Source organism: Hemicordylus capensis, chromosome 1 (assembly GCF_027244095.1).
Source record: "Hemicordylus capensis ecotype Gifberg chromosome 1, rHemCap1.1.pri, whole genome shotgun sequence".
NCBI classification, from domain to species: Eukaryota; Metazoa; Chordata; class Lepidosauria; order Squamata; family Cordylidae; genus Hemicordylus; species Hemicordylus capensis.
Window position 1 is genome coordinate 34,509,725 of NC_069657.1, and position 22,478 is coordinate 34,532,202.

The window sequence follows — 22,478 nt, forward strand, 5'->3', positions numbered from 1 at the left end:
TGGAGAAAGACTCGACGAATCTGACAGATTGCAACATAGAGTACATTTGAAGATCTATGCTCAGGCAATACATGAGGCAAAGAAGCGATTCTTTTCTGCCTGTATTACATCTGTAAGTTCACTGCTGGCGGAGTTGTTCAGGGTTGTGAGAGGGCCAGTATGTGCCCCTCCTCCTTTGAATCAGAATCTGGAACCATTGATTACCCACTGTGACATGTTTAATGAATTCTTTGTGAGGGGAATCTCTTGTATTTGGGCCGACTTAGACTCAGTCTCCACAATTACTTCAGTGTCTGATGGGGAGGTGTCCAGTGACTCCTCTTGTGTGGTTAGGTTGGATCAGTCCCAGTTTGTAACTCCTGAGGACATGGACGGGCTGCTTGGAGCAGTGCGGCCTACCACCTGTTCTCTTGACCCTTGCACAACATGGCTTATACTATCTGTCGGGAGTTGTTGTAGAAGGCCTGGTAGAGATCATAAATGCTTCTCTGAGGGATGGCAGGATGCCTCTATGTCTTAAGGAGGCAATTATTAGACTACTTCTGAGGAAGCCTACCTTGGATCCCTCCGAACTGAGTTAACGACAGGCCTGTCTCCAACCTTCTGCAGCTGGGCGAGGTAATTGAGAGGGTGGTGGCCTCCCAGCCCCATACAGTCTTGGAGGAAACAGATTATCTAGACCCATTTCAAACTGGTTTTCAGGCGGGCTGTGGGGTGGAGACTGCCTTGGTCAGCCTGATGGATGATCTCCAATTGGGAATTGACAGAGGAAGTGTTACTCTGTTGGTCCTTTTGGACCTCTCAGCTGCCTTCGATACTATCTACCATAGTATCCTTTAGGAGTGTCTGAGGGGGTTGGGAGTGTGGTGGGGGGCACTGCTTTTTAGTGGTTCCACTCCTACCTTTCGGGCAGGTTCCACTTAGTGTCGGAGACTGCTGTTCTTCAAAATCTGAACTTTTTTATGGTGTGCCTTAGGGCTCCGTATTGTCTCTGATGTTGTTTAACATCTACATGAAACCTCTAGGAGAGATCATCAGGTAATTTGGTGTAGGCTGCTATCAGTATGCTGATGACACCCAAATCTGTTTCTCCATGTCAACATCATCAGGAGAAGGCATAAACTCCCTAAATGCCTGCCTGGAGACAGTGATGGTCTGGATGAGGGATAACAAACTGAGGCTGAATGCAGATAAGTCAGAGGTACTCATTATGCGGGTCGAAACTTGGGAGATGAGTTTTGATCTGCCTGTTCTGGATGGGGTCACACTTCCCCGGAAGGAACAGCTAATCTTTTGGGGGGTGCTTCTGGATCCAAGCCTCTCCCTGGCGTCCCAGGTTGAGGTGGTGGCCAGAAGTGCCTTCTATCAGCTTTGGCTGATACGCCAGCTGCGTCCGTTTCTTGAGCCTCAGAATAGTGGTACGTATGCTGGTAACCTCCAAACTGGATTACTGCAATGTGCTCTATGTGGGGTTGCCTTTGTATGTAGTTCGGAAACTACAGGTGGTTCAGAATGCAGCAACCAGCTTGGTCTCCGGGTCATCTCGGAGAGACCATATTACTCCCGTACTGAAAGATCTACACTGGCTGCTGATAAGTTTCTGGGCAAAATACAAGGTGCTGATTATAACCTATAAAGCCCTAAACGGCTTGGGCCCTGGGTATTTAAGAGAACATCTTTTTCGTCATGAATTCCACCACCCATTGAGATCATCAGGAAATGTCCGTCTGCATTTGCCACCAGCTCGTCTTGTGGCTGCTTGGGGATGGGCCATCTCCGCTGCTGCCCCAAAGCTTTGAAACGCGCTCCCTGCTGAAATAAGAGCCTCCCCATCTTTAAAGACACATCTGTTCACCCAGGCTTTTAATTAAAAACTGTTTCAATAGTTTTCACAATGTTAACATTGTTTTAAAATTTTAAATTGTTGTAATATATTGACTTTTTGCTGTCATTTATTTTAACCAGTGTTTTTAATTTTTGTTATTTATTTGTTTTAACTGAGGTTTTAACTTTTCTGTTGTTTCTTCTTGTAAACCACCCAGAGATATAAGTTTTGGGCAGTATAAAAATAGGTTAAATAAATAAAATAAAAATCAAATTCTATCGGCAATCGTACTAGGTAGGCAGCAGCCCAGTTATTCAAGCATCACCAGTATTGTTTACCTAGTTCTTGCAGCAAACAGGATGGAGTCATGGGTGATACTAGGCAGTGTCCTCTGCCACTGATGACTGGCTATGTTCCTGTTTGGAGATGCTTGCAGTTACACAGGTGGCCAGTAGGAGAAGCTATGCTTTGGTACTAGGTTTGCCCCAACCCCTGCAGGGTTAGGGTACAAGTAGCCATAACTCCTGTACTTGATAACAAATTATACCATGTTGAAATTAAAAAGATAAGCCGCCACCTACTTAGTGGCATTCTTGACTTCATGGAATATTTGACCAGTCAGCTGAGTGGCATGCCAAATCAAAGTCATCTGGGTGTTGACAGAAAGCCATGTAAAAAGTTTGTACTGAACTTCTTCCTTGCAGAATCATGTGTGTGCTTTTCAGTGTACAGGTGAAACTGGGAAAATTAGAATATCGTGCAAAAGTCCATTAATTTCAGTAATGCAAATTAAAAGGTGAAACTGATATATGAGACAGACGCATTACATGCAAAGCGAGATAAGTCAAGCCTTAATTTGTTATAATTGTGATGATCATGGCGTACAGCTCATGAAAACCCCAAATCCACAATCTCAGAAAATTAGAATATTACATGGAACCAAGAAGACAAGAATTGAAGAATAGAACAATATCGGACCTCTGAAAAGTATACAGTGTACTGTGCTTGATTGGCCAGCAAATTCTCCTGACCTGACCCCATAGAGAATCTATGGGGCATTGCCAAGAGAAGGATGAGAGACATGAGACCAAACAATGCAGAATTGCTGAAGGCCGCTAATGAAGCATCCTGGTCTTCCATAATACCTCATCAGTGCCACAGGCTGATAGCATCCATGTCACGCCGCATTGAGGCAGTAATTGCTGCAAAAGGGGCCCAAACCAAGTACTGAATACATATGCATGCTTATACTTTTCAGCGCAATTGCATAGGGCATGCTGGAGCTTGTGGGGGCCAATTGGCCCCCGCTCCCCCCAGCCTCCACCAGTTCCGTCACAGAACCGGCAATCATGTGGGCGGCCGATTCAGCCGCCCATAACTCCCTTACCGCCCCAAACCGGGTCTCGCCTATCATGAGACCTGGCTCACTGGCTATTGCCTTAGTATCAGAATTATGAGTTTGAAACAGACATGTTAAAACAACAACATAGGAACATAGGAAGCTGCCATATACTGAGTCAGACCATTGGTCTGTCTAGCTCAGTATTGTCTTCACAGACTGGCAGCGGCTTCTCCAAGGTTGCAGGCAGGAATCTCTCTCAGTCCTATCTTGGAGAAGCCAGGAAGGGAACTTGAAACCTTTTGCTCTTCCCAGAGTGGTTCCATCCCCTGAGGGGAATATCTCACAGTTCTCACACTTCTAGTCTCCCATTCATATGCAACTAGGGTTGACCCTGCTTAGCTAAGGGGACAAGTCATGCTTGCTACCACAAGACCAGCTCTCCTGTTTGCTACCACAAGACATGTTACCTCATTCAAGATTACATTTTTTCATAGTGTACACTCAGAAGGCAAAGTGCAATTGTCGAGTTCAGGTTTACTGTGGTCACTGGTCAATTAAGTGCAGCACTAGTAGGATTCTAGGGATTATCTGTTCTTCCAATAGAACATTGCAACAGATACATTCAGCTGCTTTGCTACATGACCTCTTAGGACATTCTCTCTTTAGGAATGTACAGTAGTTTTTAGTACCCAGGTTTGAATTTAAAATATGTGGTGACTTTACTGAATCTAATATTTTCAAATTTAAACTTCTATAAGAATGACCATTGTTAAAGAAAACTTGCCAAGACCTGCTTTGACTCTAGGAGCCAAAAATGTAGGAGCCTTATAATGGACACTTGACAAAATTACAGGACTTGATGGACATTGTGGGGGACGGGGAGGGGATGTAAACGGGCTTCCCTTTATCCCTTTAACAAATAACCTATTTACGAATACGATGAATATTTGTATGCCGCTTTTCAACAGAAGTCCCCTAAGTGGTTTTCATAGATATAAACAAGTATTTAAAATGGCTCCTTGTCCTCCAAGGGGCTCAGAATCTAAAAAAAGAAATATAAGATAGACACCAGCAACAGCCACCGGAGGGATGCTGTGCTGGGGATGGATAGGGCCCAGGCCCATATGAAACTTCCAGGGCCTTCTGCTCAGCATTTCAGGCTCTACTCTTGGCCCCATCACTAACAAAGATCCGGTTGGCGGGGACCAGAGACAAGGCCTTTTGGGCTGTGGCCCCTCGGCTTTGGAACACCCCCCTGAAAAGCTCTGCCATGCTCCCTCCCTCAGTGTCTTTTAAAAACAACAACAATTAAACACCAAACTTTTAAAAGACGCTTTAAAATGTTTTATCTGCTGCTTATATCTGGTAGGTTCTTTAGTTCTCAGTTTTTCGCTTTTTAAATAACTTTTAATTTGAATTTTTAAAAAATGCAATTTTAAATGTGGTTCTAGGCTGGTATTTTAACTTAACTTGTTTAACTTTTAGTTTTATTTACATTGTATCTTTTTATTAATGTTGTGAGCCAGCCCGAGCAGTAGTGTACTGGAGGGGTGGGTTATAAATAAAGGCACATAAATAAATAATCATGTGGGGGATTAACCATCACAAACAAACAAGTTTGTGTGCGTTAGGAGCAAAAAGGTGTATGTGTCTGTACTGCTATTTACTATTTAAAAATGTGCAGTGTTTTATCCTATTCAGAAAGGTTGTGAAACAAGATAGCCTGCCAGTCTTTTGTAGAGGAAAACCAATTTTAGCTGGGTCAGCCTTCCTAATTGTTTTTGGAGACACTGAATAGAATTCTTTATTTACGACCCAAGGTCAGCATAACATGACATAAATAGAACATCTCATAGCATAGGAAAATACAGTTGGAAGAAGGAAATATGTAGTGTGCATAAGTATCCGCAGATAAATAATCAATAAAATTTATAAAATTAATCAAGAAAAACTCGCTGCCGTAACAATACTGCAATAGAACAAAATTTGTCCACCTTAAAGGTGACATCTAAAATTCTATCTGCGAGAAGAAACATAAAAGTCTCCTGAACAGCCTGGGAAGGGTATCAGAAGAGGAGTTAATAAGGAGCATCTTAAATCTCTATATAATGGACAGCGTTGGATGGATTCGACTTCCCCCATACCACATGGGCATAATCTATCCTCCCTGGGGATCCCCAGAAACCTCCCCAAGAGCACTGCTAAAGCTAGCATGTCATGTCTTGCCCTAAAAAAGGCCCTCTGGTAGCACGTCATGTTCAGATAAATCTGCAGAATACGGATCATTAGAAATTTTCATTTTGAAGACACAAAATATGAATTCTCAAATTGACGTTTGTAAATGTACTTTTAAAAGTATTTGCACATAATGCTAATACTGTAGTATTAAATCAACCTGAGCATATTTTAAAATTTATCTTGGGTTGCCATTTCTTCATAAGTTGCCACAAAACTCATTCAGAAACAGACTGTGTCCTGTCTGTATCATGCAGAGGGACTGTAGCTCAGTGGTATGGTACTGGAGAGCCAGTCAGTGTAGCCAATACTGAGCTAGATGGAGCGGTGGTCTGACTTGGTGTAAAGTAGTTTCCTGCATATGTATGTATAGAACACTGTTGTGAGAATGTGTGTTTGTTTAATTGATGTCCACCTCTCCATCTTTTTTAGGTGCTGCAACAGATTTCTCAGTATCTAACTCTAATCTGAGAGACGTAGAAAATATTCATGCAACACTGAGATCAGAGGTAAGAGGTTACAAAATTTAGTCTGGGGCGGTGGGGATGGGGCATATTGAAAAACTGTACTTTTCTGCTCTTTCATAGTTTGGACTACTTGGAATATTTTCAGTATACAATTGGATTAATCGTTTAATGTTGTGAGCTGCCCTGAGCATTAGTTTACTGGAGGGGTGGGATATAAATATTTTAAATAAATAAATTAAACTGGATTTAGAGTTCTTTATTTAAAGATTCACTTTACTTCTTCCCTAGAATGAGAGGCTGAGGAAAGTTTGTAATGATTTGGAAGAAAAGCATGAAGCAGCAGAGCTTCAAATAAAGCAACAGTCTGCAGAATATCGGAATCAGCTGCAGCAGAAAGAGGTAAAAAGTGATACAGAGAATGTTGAACAATGTAGATGTATACTGGATTTATTTATTGTATCTGTAATGTGTCAGGAAAACTAAAGCCTAAAACTGTCAGAATAGCAATAGTAGCAATAGCAATAGCACTTACATTTATATACCGCTCTATAGCCGGAGCTCTCTAAGCAGTTTACAATGATTTAGCATATTGCCCCCCAACATTCTGGGTACTCATTTTACCGACCTCGGAAGGATGGAAGGCTGAGTCAACCTTGAGCCCCTGGTCAGGATCGAACTTGTAACCTTCTGGTTACAGGGCGGCAGTTTTACCACTGCGCCACCAGGGGCTCTCCACCAGAAGCCCCCTCCCCATTTTTTTAATTGAAATGTAGGATCAGTATTTATTCATGGGATCTATATACTGTAACTTCAAGTCTATTTGTAATTTTCCTACAAGTTGCTTAGGATCTATATACAAGTTATAGCTTAGGAGTGTTCTATTTACATTTCTGCTGAAATACAAGGTAGCCTATGGAACATGGTAATATGGAGGTATTCAGAACAGGAACAATTCCCCCCCCAGTTCTCTTGAGATTGCTTCGGTAAAATTGCTGGCATTATACTAGGGGATTGAAGCATAAAAATATAATGTGAACATTGTTTTAGGTTTGTCCTAATTATTATCTGCTCCTGTAGATCAGGGCCTTGTACAAATGTTTACCCAAACCAAATGACCTGTTCCCATGTGGATAGGCACACACTCCATCATCATGACATTTAATTATTTATTTTACCAGTTTCTGTCCTAACCTTCAGTGGAAAAAAACCACTTCAGAGTGGCTACAAAGTAAAATCTTAAACGATGAAAAAAAACCTGTTATATCCAAAGTCTCTCACAGTATGGCCTTCCCATCCCTTCCTCACCATTGCAGTCCTCTATGATCTCACAAAATCCACTCTTGAGGGTTAAAGACACTCCAGAACAGGGATTCTCAAACTTGGGTCCTCAGGTGTTATTGGACTTCAACTCCCATAATCCCCAGCCTCAGTGGCCTTTGGTTGGGGATTATGGGAGTTGAAGTCCAATAACACCTGAGGACCCAAGTTTGAGAATCACTGCTCCAGAACAATGTAAGGGGACTTGCAGTAGGAGGGAAAATTGATGGAAATTGTGGGGGCTGCCTTGAGGGGAAGAGATCCTTCTGCTCACACAAGAAAGAAACCTTTGGATACAACCCGGTGAAAATAATAAACATAGCAAGTTGCACATAGAAGGCAATCAATTTTATTCCCTTTCCTTTTGAGGTATGGCCGGTGGCGGGGTTAATTGCACTGTTCAGTTCACTGTGCAAGTGGGCATTGACATGGAGCACATTATATTATAAACATGTTGAACAGGGATGCATGTGCCATCTTCACCACCACAGGAATAAGATCTACAGGCCAGGCAAAGGTCTGAACTGGGCCTGTGTGAAAAATGTGTCAGTACAGTGCCTGTAGTTCACCCTGTTGCCATTGGCGACCTGGAACTTTACTTGGAAGAGTGAGGTATGTGTATGAATTAATGAGGGGGATCTTTAATCGGGGTGGTTTAAATAGCACTGAGAACATACCAGGGGCTGGTTGCTGCCACTCATCATCTCTTTGCGCCAAGAATGAGGCAGGAAATTGCCTTGCATCATGCTGTAGGGTCATGTCCTGCCCCATTCTAGGCAATTAAAAAATGACAACTGATAAGCCCCATCTTTAAGTCGAGAATGAGACAAGAAATTTATTTATTTATTTATTCGATTTATATACCGCCCTTCCAAAATGGCTCAGGGCGGTTTACAACTGGATAAAAATAATTAAAACCAGTTAACAATGAAAATCAGAACTATAAAAACAGAATAAAACCAATTAAACATGCAAACAGCTAAAAACCCTGGAAAACCAGGGCAACCATTTAAAACAGTCTACAGTAGTTTAAAAACCCTGGAAGTCAAGGCCAAACAGACTGTCTTCTGAAAGACAGTAATGAACTCAAATTACGAATTTCTGCCAGGAGTACATTCCACAGCCCAGGAGCAGCGACAGAGAAGGCCCGCCTCTGAGTCGCCACCAGAAGAATCGGTGGTAACTGGAGACGGACCTCCTCAGATGACCCTAAAGTACGGTGGGGATCATGCAGAAGAAGGGGCTCTCTAAGATAACTCTGATCTAATCCATTCAGGGTTTTAAAGGTAATAACCAGTACTTTGTATTTTGCCCGGAAATATATTGAGAGCCAGTGTAACTGTTTCAGGACAGGCATAATATGGTCTTTCCAGGTTGTCCCAGAGACCAGTCTGGCTGCTGCATTTTGAACTAATTAAAATTTCAGAACTACGTACAAAGGCAGCATGAACGTAAAGCGCATTGCACTAGTCAAGTCGGGAGGTCACCAGCTGATGCACCACTGTTTTGAGGTCATCCTCTTCAAGGAATGGGCACAGCTGTGGAATCAGCTAAAGCTGATAGAAAGCACTCCTGGCCATGGCCTCCACCTGAGATAGCAGGGTGAGACCTGGGTCTAAGGGTATTCCCAAGCTGCGCACCTGCTCCTTCCGGGGCAGGGTAACCCCATCCAGCACCAGAAGATCTAACTCACCCCTCAGATTCTGAGCCCCCGCAATGAGCACCTCCATCTTGCTTGGATTTAGCTTGAATTTGTTATCCCTCATTTAGCCCATTACTGCCGGTAGGCAGGCATTTAGAGAATGAGTGCAGTTTCTTGAAGATGAAAAGGAGAAATAGATTTGGGTATCATCAGCATACTGTTAACACCCAGCACCAAATCTCCTGATGATCGCACCCAGAGGTTTCATGTAGATATTGAAAAGCATTGGTGACAGAATGGAGCCCTGAGGGACTCCATATAACTGCTCCCATTTTGAGGAGCAACTGTCACCAAGCTCCACCATCTGGCATCTACCCGAGAGATCGGAGCCGAACCACTGCAAAGTAGTGCCCCCTATCCCCAACTCCCCCAGGTGATCCAGAAGTATACCATGGTCGATGGTATCGAACTCTGCCAAGAGATCCAGAAGAACCAGCAGAGTCATACTCCCTCTGTCAGTTCCCCGGTAAAGGTAATCCATTAGGCCAACCAAGGCTGTCTCAACCCCATAGCCATCTCTAAAGAGCCCCTGGTGGCGCAGTGGTAAAACTGCTGCCCTGTAACCAGAAGGTTATAAGTTCGATCCTGACCAGGGGCTCAAGGTTGACTCAGCCTTCCATCCTTCCGAGGTCGGTAAAATGAGTACCCAGAATGTTGGGGGCAATATGCTAAATCATTGTAAACCGCTTAGAGAGCTCCGGCTATAAAGCGGTATATAAATGTAAGTGCTATTGCTATTGCTATTGCTAAAGCCAGTTTGAAATGGGTCTAGATAATCAGTTTCCTCCAAGACTGCCTGAGCTGGTCGGCCACCACCTTCTCAATCACCTTGCCCAACCAAGGGAGATTGGAGATTGGCCTTTAACTCTCCATCGCTAAGGGGTCCAGGGAAGGCTTCTTTAAGAATGGTCTAACCATTGCCTAACCATTGGTAAGGGAAATGGTATTCTTATGGACCACCCCCACTCCACCACCCCCACTCCACAACCCCCACCTACTTCCCCTAGCCTGCTCCATAACTGAGTAACCTGGTGGGAGAAGCTGAGCCCACACTGGACCACTCTCCTCCTCCAACCAGGTCTCAGTTATACATGCCAGATCGGCTCTCTCATCCACGATCAAATCGTGGACAATTTCGGTTTTATTCTGAACCAACCTGGCATTGCTGATGAGCATGGCCAGCCTCTGTGGGTCATTGGAGCTGCTCCCCGAGGCCTGAGAGTTGACAAAGCAGTTGGAAGTGGAAACAATTACTAAATTACTGATTTCCCTTCCCCTGTAATGACCAGCTGCTCTGCCAGTGCCAATTCTTCTATTCCCCACCACTACAGTAATAGCCACCCCAGAACTACTGGGCGCACCTACAGCACCATCCCACTCAAGAGAGCCCAAACACATACCTGCAAAAGGCTTGGCACAACCCAGCCCTCAGCCCCACCCTCAAAGGTCCAGCCCCTAACCCTTTACACACCCACGAGGCATCTTGAGCCAAACAGCCTGGCCCTCACCCTTGTTATCCCCTGAAGTGGCGACCCCCTTTGGTGTTGCCCCCGCTGCCACAGGCAGCGTTCCTATAGAGCCCAAAGCTGAGCAGGTGACCCGAGGAACTGCTGAGTCACCCAGGAGCTGGTCCCAGTCCTACACACACTCCCCACAGGGGAAGCAGGAGCAGGCAGCCAACAGCAGAAGGATCCCACAGCACCCACCTGGTCTCTCACCCCAGGCAGCACTGGGTTGGAGGTGGATGGGCTCTCTCTCTCCTCTGCTGGGCTTCTAGCCTAAAATTGCTCTAAAGTGGAATGCAGGGCCATTTCCTGCTGCATCCTTGAGGCAAAGAGATGGTGAGCAGGAGCAGCTGCTGCTTGGAATGCTGTTAAAGACACAGCTGTGACAAATGAAAAGAAAAGTAACTGTCTCCCACACCCACCAACCACAAAGCTGGTGAGTTGCTTTGGGAGGCTCATGAAATCAGGCTGCTGCTGTAGGTCATAACACTAATAAATAATTGACTTGTTGAATGAGTTATTGCAAAGCTTCTGGTTAAAAAAATCATTTGTATAAGCCCAAATTATACCTCTGGTTGCCACTGAGCAGGGCTGTGGCGGCCCTCTTGCAGATGTTGGCCTACAATTACCATAATCCCTGGCTGTTGGCCACTGGGGATTATGGGAGTTGTACTTCAAAAGCAGCTGGGGGACCTAAGTTGAGCAGCCCTGCCATTGAGTTAAACATAAAACCTTTAAACATTATTAATACAATCACCAAAGTTTTTTTGGCTTTTGTATATCCAATAAGAACACTTTTAGTAGTTATGTAAATATATCATATTTGTAAGGCACTAAGTAAAATCTTATCGTCTTCTGAGATTACGTGTTCCTCCAAACTAAAATTTTATGCTGTATTCCGTATATTTAGGTGGAGATCAGCCATCTTAAAGCTAGACAGAATGCACTGCAGGAGCAGCTGCAGAAGGTGCAGTCAGCTGCTCAGTCAGCACAGTTAGGAGCTGCTGTCTTGCCATCAACCACTACATCAGCTTCCTTTGTCCCTGTGGTCAGACATGGTTCTTCCAATTTTCAAGGAGATGATATGGACTTTGGAGATATAATCTGGTCCCAGCAAGAAATAAACAGATTGTCCAATGAAGTTTCTAGGCTTGAATCTGAAGTTGACCACTGGAAGAAGAGTGCACAGGTGAGTCTGTTTAACCAATGCATTGATTTTAAAACACACTTTTTGAATTGAATGATAGCCATGCTACAGTCTGTGCTAAAAGCTGGCACTTGTAACTTGGGAGCTTTATTCTTTGTTTTTTCTTCTATTGTGTCTCGCAGTATAGAGAGATGTTAATTTTCACATTTCTCATTTCTAAAACTGGGTAATTCTATATGTGTGGGAAATGGCAGGAATCTGTTGGGAACCAAGAGTGCATGCTTCTTGGGGGGGTGTTGTCCAAACCTGTCCAAGTCCAGTTCCCTTGCTTTGCACCCAACATTCTCTCAACATTCTCTGTTCAGCTTCAAATCTTGGTTATGGAACTTGGGAGACTGTTGGGAGGAGAATCTCCGGAACCATGCTTGGGTTGGTTTGGATGAGATGTCTGCTGAGAGCACACACTAAATGTTCCCAACATATTCCCTACATTTTCCCCATGTAGACTTGCCAGAGGTTGTGTGAAGTCGCCCTCTGTGGAGGGCTTAGGAGGAGTCTTAGCTTTATCATCCAGATTTTAAAGCCTCTGAAAGTTATAGCCTTTCTTCACTCTTAGAAATGCTGGAAAAGAGTCTTAGAAAAGCAGGAAGGCGAGCTGGTCTTGTGGTCGCAAGCATGACTTGTCCTCTTAGCTAAGCAGGGTCCGCCCTGGTTGCATATGAATGGGAGACTAGAAGTCTGAGCACTGTAAGATATTACCCTCAAGGGATGGAGCTGCTCTGGTAAGAGCAGAAGGTTCCAAGTTTCCTCCCTGGCTTCTCCAAGATAGGGCTGAGAAATATTCCTGCCTGCAACCTTGGAGAAGCCGCTGCCAGTCTGTGAAAACAATACTGAGCTAGATGGACCAATGTTCTGACTCAGTATATGGCAGCTTCCTATGTTCCTAAATGGGTGGATTAATATTTGTAGAATGACAGAAACAGAGAATGCTGAATATAAACATTGAATACTAATTATGGATCTTTGTTTTTGACAAAAGGAATCCAAAAAAATGATTATATTTTCATCAGTGACTTAATTTTTTTGACATAAATATAAATATTTATTTTTAAAAATATAGTTCCTTTATATTGAGTATCATCTAGTATGCAAAGTTCTTCCCATTTATCTCTTCTTTAAAAATGTAAATGGATTATTAAGTGATCTTGACTTGCCTTAGGACACTTGATGAATTCATCTCTTAGCTATGATTTGAACCTCTGTTTTTTCTGGCATTCTATTCACTGGATCACACTGATTTTGTAGGACCATTCAGTTAACCATATACTGCCTATTGGCTTTCTTACATATTGTTCAACTGTACATTTCTAATATTTTATAGACGTACAATTGCTCTTAGATGCATGCCATATGTCAAAGACTGGAGATCTTTTAGCATTTCCAAACCAAAAGTTATTTTCTTTTTATTTAGTTTTCCAAACCACAAGGAGCCAGTAATACAGATCAGAATGAAATCTACACGTTGCAAAATATTATAAGGGTAAGGAAAGTCTTGATAAACCAGCTTTCTCTTTGCAGTTGTTATAATGTTCTCTTAATCCTCAAATCTGTGAGCATTTGTGCGTGCAGGTCTTTTAACTCTGATTAAAAAATGACTAAAGGTGAGCGTGAATATAAATACTGTTAGGATATGAATAAATGAATTAAACAGATGAGATATAATTATACCTTTTGGGGTATTTTGTCAGTAGTACACTATTGATTTTTCTTTTTAAATAACGGTATTTATTTTGAAATGTCTATTTAGCCTTTTAACCAGATACGTGAGACAACTTAAATTGGTCAGTTTAGAATAAGACTGAAATTGTCCATGACTTGATCATGGATGAGGGAGCTGACCTGGCATGTATAACTGAGACCTGGTTGAGGGAGGCGAGCGGTCCAGTGTGGGCTCAGCTTCTCCCTCCAGGTTATTCTGTTGTGGAACAGGTTAGGGGACGTGGGTGGGGTGGTGGAGTGGCTGTGGTCCATAAGAATACCATCTCCCTTACCAGGGCTCCTGTGAGACAGTTGAATTATATTGATTGTATATTTTTGAGGCTGGGAACTAGGGATAGATTGGGGATTCTGTTGGTGTACCATTCACCTTGCTGCCCAACTGACTCCCTAACGGAGCTGATGGAGCTGGTTGCAGAGTTGGTGTTGGAGTCGCCCAGGCTTCTGGTGCTGGGGGACTTTGGGGCTGACTTGTCTGGTGCGGCTCAGGAGTTCATAGCGGCAAAGACAACTGTGGGCCTATCCCAATTAGTTTCTGAACCAACTCATGTTGCCGGCCATGCACTCGATTTGGTCTTTTTTTCGGATCAGGGAGGTCTTCCGTAGGTGGGGAATCCAGTGGTTTCCCCATTGTCATGGACGGACCACTACCTGATTAAGGTTGGTCTTACAGCCGCAATCCACCTCTTTAGGAGTGGTGGACCTATTGGGATGGTCCATCCAAAAAGGCTGCTGGACCCAGTAGGATTTCAAAAGGCCTTGGAGGATTTTGACGTTGGTGCGGCCTGTGATTCTCTCGATGGCCTGGTGGGAACCTGGAACAGGGAACTCATCAGGGCATTAGACATGATTGCTCCTAAGCATCCCTTCTGACCTGCTGCAAAAATGGCCCCTTGGTATACTGAGGAGTTGCGGGGGCTGAAGCGGTTGGGTAGGCGACTAGAGCGCAAGTGGAGGAGAACTCGGTTTGAATCTGACAGGATGTAGCATGTGACCGATTTGAGGACTTATGCATTGGTAGTGCACAGAGCAAAAAAGATATTCTGGTCTGCGCGCATTGTGGCTGCAGGTTCGGCGGAGCTATCCCAGGTTGTGAGGAGTTTAGTTTCTGCTCCTTCTACTTCCAATCAGTCTCCAGAATTGCTCTGCTGTGATGCCTTTAATGGGTTCTTTGTGAATAAGATCTCCTGTATTCAGGCCGACTTGGACTCCACCATTTCTGCAAAGTCTATGGAGGTGTCCAGTAATCCCTCTTGCAGTATTAGATTGGATCAGTTTCAATCTGTGACTCCTGAGGATGTAGACAAACTGCTTGGGTCGGTGCGGCCTACCACCTGTTCTCTGGATCCTTGCCCGACTTGTATACTTCGATCTAGCAGGGAGATTGTTGGAAGTGGCCTAGTTAATATTATAAGTGCATCGCTGAGGGAGGGTAGGGTGCCTCCTTGTCTGAAGGAGGCAATGGTTAGACCACTCTTAAAGAAGCCTTCCCTGGACCCCTTAGCGATGGAGAGTTACAGGCCAATCTCCAATCTCCCTTGGTTGGGCAAGGTGATTGAGAGGGTGGTGGCCGACCAGCTCCAGGCAGTCTTGGAGGAAACTGATTATCTAGACCCATTTCAAACTGGCTTTAGAGATGGCTATGGGGTTGAGACAGCCTTGGTCGGACTGATGGGTGACCTTTACTGGAGAATTGACAGAGGGAGTATGACTGCTGGTTCTTCTGGATCTCTCGGCGGCATTCGATACCATCGATCATAGTATCCTTCTCGATTGCCTGGGGGAGTTGGGGATAGGGGGCACTGCCTTGCAGTGGTTCGGCTCCGATCTGTCGGGTAGATGCCAGATGGTAGAGCTTGGTGACAGTTGCTCCTCAAAATGGGAGCAGTTATATGGAGTCCCTCAGGGCTCCATTCTGTCACCAATGCTTTTCAATATCTACATGAAACTACTGGGTGAGGTCATCAGGGGCTTTCAGTCCTGGATGTTATCAGTATGCTGATGACACCCAAATCAATTTCTCCTTTTCATCTTCAGGATATAGCACTCATTCTCTAAATGCCTGCCTACCGGCAGTAATAAGCTGAATGAGGGATAACAAATTGAAGCTGAATCCAAGCAAGTTGGAAGTGCACATTGTGGGGGCTCAGAATCTGAAGGGTGTGTTAGATCTTCCTGTGCTGGATGGGGTTACCCTGCCCTGGAAGAAGCAGGTGCGCAGCTTGGGAGTACTCCTGGACCCGGGCCTCACACTGGTATTTCAGGTGGAGGCCATGGCCAGGAGTGCTTTCTGTCAGCTTCGGCTGATTCGACAGCTGTGCCCATTCCTTGAAGAGGATGACCTCAAAACAGTGGTGCATCAGCTGGTAACCTCTCGGCTTGAATATTGCAATGCGCTCTGCGTGGGGCTGCCTTTGTACGTAGTCCAGAAACTTCAGTTAATTCAGAATGTGGCAGCCAGACTGGTCTCTGTGACAACCTGAAGAGACCATATTATGCCTGTTTTGAAACAGTTATACTGGCTGCAGATATGTTTCTGGGCAAAATACAAAGTGCTGGTTATTACATTTAAAGCCCTGAACGACTTAGGTCCAGGTTACCTTAGAGAGCACCCTCTTCTGTATTATTATTATTATTATTATTATTATTATTTCTTGTTTACACAGTCAGACAGGTGTTATTGACTGGTTTGTTTTATCCAGACATCGAGTCCTTCCCAAGGACCTGGGATGGCTGAATTTTATTGTCAGTTGTTATAGATATCGTCGCAGAATATAGGCTTATTATTATTATTATTGATTTGATTTCTATACCGCCCTTCCAAAAATGGCTCAGGGCGATTTACAAAGAGAAATAACAAACAAATAAGATGGCTCCCTGTCCCCAAAGGGCTCACATTCTAAAAAGAAACATAAGACACACACCAGCAACAGTCACTGGAGATACTGTGCTGGGGGTGGATAGGGTCAGTTACTCTCCCCCTGCTAAATAAAGAGAATCACCACGGTAAAAGGTGCCTCTTTGCCCAGTTAGCAGGGGAGATCCCCACCGCACGTTACGGTCATCGGAAGAGGTCTGTCTCCAGTTACTACTGGTTCGTCTTGTGGTGATTCAGAGGTGGGCCTTCTCTGTAGCTGCTCCTGGGCTGTGGAATGCACTCCCGGCAGAAATCCGTAATTTGAACTCTTTATTGGCTTTTAGGAGAGCCCTTAAAACCTGTCTGTTTGGCCTGGCCTTCTAGGGTTTTTGAATTGTTGTAAAGGGTTTTAATGTACCCGGTTTTTCAGGGTTTTAAAACTGTTTTTATTGTTTAACTGTTGTTTTATGGTATTGGTATTTTAAAATCTTTGTTTTAATTGTTGATTGCTTTTACTTGTTTTTGTTTTATCTGTAAACCGCCCTGAGCCATTTTGGAAGCGTGGCATAGAAATTGAATAAATAAATAATACATACATACATACATACATACATACATACATACATACATACAATTCTGAATCAATTTCAATGTAGCGTACTAGAAAATATGGTTAAAATAATGCAATCACTGAAAGTGATTACAGAATCTGGCATTTGGTCAGCTTTTCACCACCATTAGTATTTAACCTTTCTGGTCATTTCTGTTAGAAGTTCTCTTTCTTTCAACATAGCCGATGAATTATGTTGTGTTCTCTGCTAGAGTTTCTGGGCAGAGTATTAGAGTGCGTGGTAGTGTCTTAGCTTCAGATGGTCCTGGATGAAACTGAGTACTTTGATCCTTTCCAGTCTGACTTCTGGCCTGGATATGGGATGAAAACCTCCTTGCTTATCCTGGTGGATGATGACCTGAGCCAGGAGATAGATGAGGGAGTGTGACCCTTTTGATTATCTTAAGCCTCATCCCCATCTCTCAGAAGCTTTCAGTACTATTGATTATGATATCCTTCTGGGCCATCTCTCTGGGTTGAGATTTGGGGGCACTGTGATATGGTGGCTTCAGTTCTACCTTAGAGGTTGTACCCAGAAAGTGGTGCTGGGGATGCCTGTTCTGTCCCTTGGCCATTGGCCTATGGAGTGCCTCAGGGTTCTGTACTGAGTCCCATGCTCTTTAACATCTACACGAAACCACTTGGAGAAGTTATCCATGTTTATGGGCTGTGGTGTCATCAGTATGCTGATGATATCCAGCTCTTCCTATCATTTAAGTTGGCTTAAATGACTTTGCCTAAGGAGGCAATGGATGTCCTAAACCACTGTCTGCAGGCTGTTCTAGATTGGGTAGGGGCAAACAAACTGAAACTTAATAAGATGGAAGTGTTCTGGGTCAGTAAAACTGATTATCCAGGTGGTGGTGGTGGTGGTGATGATGATGATTAATTCGATTTCTATACTGCCCTTCCAAAAATGGCTCAGGGCGGTTTACAAAGAGAGATAACAAACAAATAAGATGGCTCCCTGTTCCCAAAGGGCTCACATTCTAAAAAGAAACATAAGACACACACCAGCAACAGTTACTGGAAGTACTGTGCTGGGGGTGGATAGGGCCAGTTACTCTCCCCCTGCTAAATAAAGAGAATCACCACGGTAAAAGGTGCCTCTTTGCCCAGTTAGCAGGGGTGATGTAAATCTGATCTTGGAATGTGGTCACACTCCCTATGAAAGACCAAGTTCGCAGTTTGGGGGTGCTTCTGCACCCAGTAATGTCCTTGGAGGCGCAGGTGGTGGCAGTGGGCAGAAGCGCCTTTTACAGCTGCTATGCCAGATTCAGTCCTACTTGGAGAAGTCATACCTGATCTCAGTCACTTATGCACTGGTGACATCCAGATTGGATTACTGTAATGTGCTCTACATGAGGCTGCCCTTGAAGATGGATCGGAAGCTTCAGCTGGTTCAGAATTCATCTGAAAGGATGCTCATGGGTGCTGGTCACTTCTTGAGTATTGCACCCATTCTATGGCAGCTTTACTGGCTGCCAGTTTGCTTCCAAGTCAGATTCAAAATGCTGGTTTTAACCTTTAAAGCCTTAGATGATTTGGGGCTGGGGTATCTGTCGAACCACATTCACCCATATGAATCTGTCAGGTCCCTTGGCTCATCATCCCAAGTCCTGTTTGCAGTCCTGCCATTGACTGAGATTCAGTTGGTGGGGACAAGAGACAGGGACTTCTCAGTTGTGACCCCCCCTTGGTTCTAGAGTGCCCTCCCAGAAGAGCTTCACATTTTCCCTCCCTTGGGTTTAAAAAAAATAATCTTAAAACTTATGTGTTTAGAGAGGCTTTTAAATATTTTTACTAAAGTTTGATGAGTTTTTAGTTTTTAATTGGGTCTGTTGTAACTGGTTTTATTCCGCACTGTGGTTTGTTTGGTGTTTTTTTTTTAAACTGGTTTAAATCTAACTAGCTTAACCCGTGCAGAGCATCTGTGTGCTAGTACTTGATTGCTCCCCTCACCCCCTGCGACAGCCCCCCTCACCTCAGAGATCTCTCCACCCTCACCTGAGCCGCACTCCTGCTTCTTCTCCTCCATCCGGTTGCTTCCATTCCCCTCACCCACCCACCCACACCTTGGGCACAGCTGCAGCATTGCTGGCGCCTATTGGCCAAGCTGCAGCCTTCTATCCCCAGAGATCTCCTCACCCGAGCCCCGCTCCTGCTCCTCCCCACAGGAGCAGCAGCGGTTGAATGGGCCCTTCCTCACTGCCTCCATCACCATGGCTGCTCGTTTCCCTCAGGCCACTGACAGGCCTGGGCCTGTCCCACAGCCTTCCTTCTTTCTCTCTTCCCCTCCCTTCTTTTTCTCTCTTTCTCTCTCTTCCACTCGTCTTTCTTCCCCTCCCTTCTTTTTTCCCTTCTCTCTCTCTCTCTCCCCCTTCCTGAGTTATCAGATCTTGTTCATCTTATTTCCTCATCTAATTCACACAATGGCAGCCTCCTTCTCCTGAAGGAGCTCTTTCCTCCTTCACAACCCGTCTCTTCACAGACCCCTGCCCACTGTCTATATATATATCCTCTCCTTTACAATCAAGAACATCTTCTGACCAGTAACTGTTGCCACACACGGGATTAGCCACGGGTATGCCTTAGATAATTATATATATAGATATTACTTTTATTGTTTAATGCTAACATGATGAGGAAAATATTCAGCATAGTTCCATCGAAATTACTTCGAATAATTTTTCTCATAGTCAGCCTGAACCTTAGATGTGCTATAACATTTTATTAATTAAACATTTTAGGAGCTAAAGCAGAACTTAAGTCAAGAAATAGACGAGCATCAGCATGAGCTTTCAGTACTACAGGATGCACATCAACGGAAATTAGCAGAGATTAGCCGGCGACATAGAGAAGAACTGAGTGAATATGAGGAACGAATAGAAGAACTTGAAGATCAGTTACAAAAAGGTATTGCTCATTGTTTTGTTGGGAGCCTTAAAAGATTTTTGATGTCCTCTTATCATTGATAGCCTTGACACCCACATTCAAACAGGTACTGTGTTTCAAGTATATCCATCAGTGCTGTAGGCCCATGTCGATTTGCACAGTTATTGACATTAATACATTTAAGTAGGTTGTAACAACTAATTGAAAGCTCCTCATTGTAGACTTCAAAAGAAATGACAGTAATGGTTTCTTGTGTGTTAAATACTAGGATTTTTCTGTTTCTATACCATATCAAATCTGCAAAGGTATAGTGACAGGTTTTGCCGGAAGACAGAAATTTTTTTGTACCTTGTTCTGGAAAATCATACAGTGAGACTTTGAACTCCAGATATTGTTGAGCCATTCTTGTCATGTTTCCTCTACATGGAACTTACCCACCCATCCACTACAGTGTGGAAAGAGTTTCTAAAGAAAACACTGAAAATAGTTCTGGGACCGTCAGTAGTTGGTTTGAGGCTGATACAGTTGAAAAGATGTGCAGCTTAATTTGATGGATATTTACTTGGAAGTAAGACCTATGAAGTTCATTGGGATTACTGCTGTATAAGTGTACATAGGATTGGAGTTAGACATTGAATTCAAGGATAGCTGTATACTAATATATACACGACTGGATTGTAGAAATTCAGGATCTGTACAACTAAATAAATTTTGTTTTTTAAATTACTAGCTTACAGCATTTGAGTAAAAATGTCTCTCTTTACAAGTTACCAGCTTTAACAAATAAATACACCGATCTATAGCTTGCTCTATATCCCTGAAGAGTGGTTACAATAGTGTACTATTTGGGGAAAGATGTTCATCCCTCCATTCTGTAAGAATATGGCAAGGCAGGTTATTAGGCAGTGCCTCCGAAAAAGAACCACAATAGCATCTCAGCTGTGAATTTTGTTAACAGCATTGTAATATCTAGCAACGTTCTACTTCCCAAGTGATTACAGTTCTATCCTTTCTCAAGTGTTGGAATTCATGGCATGATTCATATGACTAGAATACTGCTCATCTTGGGGCACACCCTTTCCACCTGTAAAACAATGCTGAAAGTAGACCCTGGAAATTCCTGTTTAGCAGTTGGTAGAGACATGATCTGACAAGATACTTGTTTACTTACAACACCTAGGCTCCTAAATGTTTTCCAAAGGGTTATAATATGTTGATTGTTCGATCAATGGGTTTCCTTTTGAATTACATAGGAACAAAAATGTATATAAAAAGCCAGAAAATCTCCCAGTGCTCTCTCTTTGTTTGAGTTGTAGTGCTCAGACTTGTCAACTTTGGTGATTCCTTTTTAATTTAATATGGGACTCCGTCAAATAATTTTCCAGCTTGCATTGGGAGCTTGTTTTATTTTGTTCTTGTTTGAACACTGTATTTTGCTATATGCTGTGATTCCTGTAAAACTAAAATATTATGTATTTATTTAAAATAGTTATTTTAAAAAGTATATGTTGGCCACAATTCAGGATCCATCTCTCAACATAGGCATCAACCCATTTTTCCGAGGAATGGGGAGGGCATCCTAACTTGACGGGTTGTCAGCCTTCTCATGCTTCAAGACAGGGCCAATCAGATTTCACATCTGTATATACTATGCTGCTCCAGCCACACCCAACCCAATTCCGGTCCTGTCTCGCTTCAAGACAGTCCACAAGCTGCCCAGTCTCCTCTACTTCTAGCTGCCTTAGGCTTGTTTTTCCTTGGTTATCCTCTACCTTTTTGGTTTGTGTCTCTGCACTTGTTCCACTCATGGAGCTTTCACATTGCAGTGACATGCTGAAGGGCACACTTTCGGAGGGCCCCCTCTTAGAGGCTATGTTGGCACCCGCCTATGCGGTGTCTGGGACCGCTGCCGTGTGCACTGCTGGGCTTTCTGAGGGAACGATTGCTAAAAGCTCTGAGATGGCTCCGTGCCTAGAGCTCGTTCTGCCCCAAAAAGTGGCAAAGAAGACCAAACACTTAAAGGGTGCAGTCGTGACTGAAAAGAAAAAGGAATGCAAGCTGGCCTCCGGCGGGGCTCCACTTTGTGAGAGGCTTCAGCTACAGGCAGTACAGGCGCGGCTCTCACCAACGAAAGTCTCTGAGATTCCCGCCAAAACCATAGCAGCCATTATGTCTCTCCTCAGCCCGTGCCTGTTTATAAGGCTTTGCCTTCGGTCTTGCCGCTCGCTGCTTCTGCACTCCTACAGGGGGTGCGCTCAGAAACGCCTGAGACTATTACCAGCCCTAACAATGAGGCTTTGTCAGCCAGTGAGTTGCAGTGGTTGGGGGACTTCGTTAAAAAAAAAAACAATGTTTGTCCCTGGTGTCTCCTTTGTTGGAACAGTTGGGTTCTTCAGGGCAGGTAGCTGCCATCGCTCCCCCACCCCCGAGTGTGAGGGGGCTGCCTTGCGGGGGGCGGGGGAGTGGCATCTGAAGCCCTGGCTAAGCCCCCTAGGTGCCCTTCCTTTTCTTCTTCCCCCGATTCAAGCCCTCAGAAGGGCTATTCCGCAGAGCAAGCAGTTTCAGTTTTCCCTCCCCTCTAAAAGGAGACTCCATAAAAGAGAAAGAGTGCCACTGTCAGATGAGGGCATTAGGGCACCTAAACGCCCCCTAGTGGCTCCTCTGCCAGCAGCAGCGTCTTCTGTTGTTACTGCTGTGCCTCCACCTCATCGCTCTGCTGCTGTTTCTTCTGACAGAGAGTCCTCTGAGTCAGAAAAGGAAGAAGGGGAATTGTCTGATAAACAGAACCCTCCTCAAGAGA

General features: G+C 44.1%; 1 protein-coding gene across 4 annotated transcripts in view; it reads left to right on the forward strand.

Annotated features, from left to right (window-relative positions):
• TRIP11 (thyroid hormone receptor interactor 11) overlaps positions 1 to 22,478 on the forward strand; it is an 86,160-nt gene that overhangs the window by 5,044 nt on the left and 58,638 nt on the right. For all 4 annotated transcript variants that reach the window (XR_008307970.1, XM_053252909.1, XM_053252910.1 and 1 more), the window contains exons 2-6: positions 5,835 to 5,911; positions 6,158 to 6,268; positions 11,304 to 11,582; positions 13,012 to 13,080; positions 19,534 to 19,699. Coding sequence is in view for 3 of the 4 variants with exons in the window: in XM_053252909.1 (XP_053108884.1) it covers positions 5,835 to 5,911; positions 6,158 to 6,268; positions 11,304 to 11,582; positions 13,012 to 13,080; positions 19,534 to 19,699 (702 nt within the window). In the remaining variant the exon portion in view is untranslated. The remainder of the gene's footprint in view (positions 1 to 5,834; positions 5,912 to 6,157; positions 6,269 to 11,303; positions 11,583 to 13,011; positions 13,081 to 19,533; positions 19,700 to 22,478) is intronic.